The following is a 2569-nucleotide window of genomic DNA, read 5'->3' as shown; positions in this document are numbered from 1 at the left end:
TGTGTGTGTGTGTGTGTGTGTACTATAATTTAGTGGGCATTCATCAAGTTGAGGGGAAATAGCTTATTAATTGTAAAGAAGTTTAAACTGAAATATTGAGAGTTACTTTGCTTGGAAACTTCAAGAAGTTTACAATCGTGCAATCAAATATTTTGCCAAACAGATGGAATTAAGCTATGAACAACGAAGAGAAATATTATCTTGATTAAATACATTAATTAACTCGAAAGAACCATTTGTTTCTTTTCCATCACTGACATGCGCCAAGACTTTCTTTCAAACCTGATTTATTATTCAATATATTATTGAATCTATACAGAATCTTGCCTTCCAGTGCTTATTCCAAGATATTAGTGAATCAAGGACGTATAGTTTGAATTATTATCATACAATAGTAACATTGAACTGTCACGTCTGCTGCTTCAGAACTATGAAATTTATTGCTTGTTTCATTTATTATTTACATTCTCACCAAATTGTTCATTGAACAGTGAAATACCTAAAGAGAAACAGCATTCTAAGTACATTAACACTAAAAGGTCGATGTAAATCTTTTCATGGTTGATGAAATATAAATATTTGATAATAAACGAAGCTCATTATCCTACCATGACGAACTGTAAACTTCAGTTCTGAAGGTGATCTTGTAAGGTTGACCTTTACTGCTGTAAAATCTAACAATCGTCTGGAGTTTCGAACAACGGAGAGGACAAATAAAAGTTGGTTAACCTTAAAACAAAGACAGTTCACATTTAGATTTCGGTTCGATTCTTCATTCAGTATGGATCAAAGCAGGAATAAATACGATAGGGTGCAGAAAAGTTCCTGGCTTTAGGTAAAAAGAAAATACAGGCGGATCAGTTAATTAAGATTATATTCAATATATTCTCTTCTCTGATTCACACCCTTATTGTAGGGGTCCTTCAGTTTTTCTAAGCCTTCTAAAAGAACTCTGAAGTCTGGTCATCCAACCAGGCCTTCCCCGATCCCCTTAAAGCCAGGAATATTTCAGCACCCACCTCGTATACGAAGCCATATCCGTGTGCATGTAGTTTACTTGTAGAATTAGGCACCGTGAAGGTTTATTCGGCAGACTAGGATGAAGATCGAACTAACTGGCATTGGTTTTACTTAAGAATACGCCAGGATTCATTTACCGCTCCATCCTTCCCAAGACGCCAAGTGATATCAGCGCGATGTACTCATCATCGAAACTGATGAAGAATCCAACGACTAGAGAGTTTAATCGATACACAATTTTCATATACAATCAATCAATATCTAGAAATCTTGCACCTGGTGATGTAGATTTCTCTGTTAGTGTAACGGAATAATTATATAATACACCATAGAAGATTTGAATAAATTAATTCTATACAGAAAGATAATATATGTCAAGCCTTCCTCTGAAATTCTGAAATCTCTTCTGTATTCTGAGTGCGAAATAATCTTACTGAGAAAGGGCATGATTCTTACTAGAGAGAAGTTGGACTAAACCTACTACAAAGAAAGCCAGAATTGATTTACAGGCCTATATCTAATCTTTGATCACATCTAATCTTTGTATTTCTCCACAAGTTATAAACTTTGGTTGTGACATAACCGATTTATATTTGCAAGCATGCATACCCAGATATGTATGCACACGCACACACACACACACACACACACACACACGCACACACGCACACACGCACGCACACACACACACACACACACACACACACACACACACACACACACACACACACACACACACACACACACACACACACACACACACACACACACATATATATACATACGTACATACACACAAATATATGTCAACGCTGAATGGGAGTTATTTGTTCCCCTGTTTGCAATATAACGGACAGAGATATAGTGTGTTGTTAACCAGCTGGAGATGTCCTCCTGGGGTTAAAGATAGTAGTAACAGTGTTCTAAACGGAACAACCATGTTGAGGTGGTGACAACCATTACTTTTGGAAGGGAGAAAGTGGGTAGGAATGAAGGGAGGAAGTAGGTACCAGAGGAAGAGTGGAGGGAGTTAAATGAAGAGGGGAGGAGAGTTGAGCCCATGTGGTGCAAAGGAGCGAAGAGAGAAGTGCGTTCATCAAATAAGACTAGTTTGGTTGCATGTTGGCTCGACCTTCGACTCATTACCAACTGGTTATATAATACCAAAGTTAGCATTAACACCATCAAAGGTCAACGATGCAAGTTCACCTTCAGATCTAAAGTCTGTAGTTTATGTACGTCATGTTAGAACGGTAAGAGTTTCATTTCTCTTTCAATGTATTTATTTAATCAACTATGAAAAACAATTACATTGACATTTCAGTATTTTTACACCTTCAAATGCTGTTGCTCTTTTACTGCTTTGCCGACCACAAAACATTTCGGTGAGAATGAAAATAATAAGTCAACTGATATACTTCGAGAAGCTTCTGAACTAGCAGACGTGACAAATGGCTCAGAGAATGTAATGTTAATGCTGTATAGTTCTAATTCAGATGTGTGACCTTGAATATCAATTATATTCAAAAGATAATGTTTAGTATTAAAA

The 2569-nt window shown here is 36.6% G+C and overlaps 1 protein-coding gene across 1 annotated transcript in view; it reads right to left on the bottom strand.

Annotated features, from left to right (window-relative positions):
• Positions 1–2349: 2349 nt before the first annotated feature.
• LOC128250250 (uncharacterized) overlaps positions 2350–2569 on the bottom strand; it is a 6986-nt gene continuing 6766 nt past the window's right edge. Inside the window, exon 4 of the mRNA XM_052974973.1 lies at positions 2350–2525. Within this exon, the coding sequence (XP_052830933.1) occupies positions 2350–2525 (176 nt within the window). The remainder of the gene's footprint in view (positions 2526–2569) is intronic.

The sequence above is a fragment of the Octopus bimaculoides genome, chromosome 20 (genome assembly GCF_001194135.2).
Source record: "Octopus bimaculoides isolate UCB-OBI-ISO-001 chromosome 20, ASM119413v2, whole genome shotgun sequence".
Taxonomy (NCBI): domain Eukaryota; kingdom Metazoa; phylum Mollusca; class Cephalopoda; order Octopoda; family Octopodidae; genus Octopus; species Octopus bimaculoides.
Note: the sequence above shows the minus strand (reverse complement) of the source record. Positions and strands in the feature narration are given on the sequence as shown.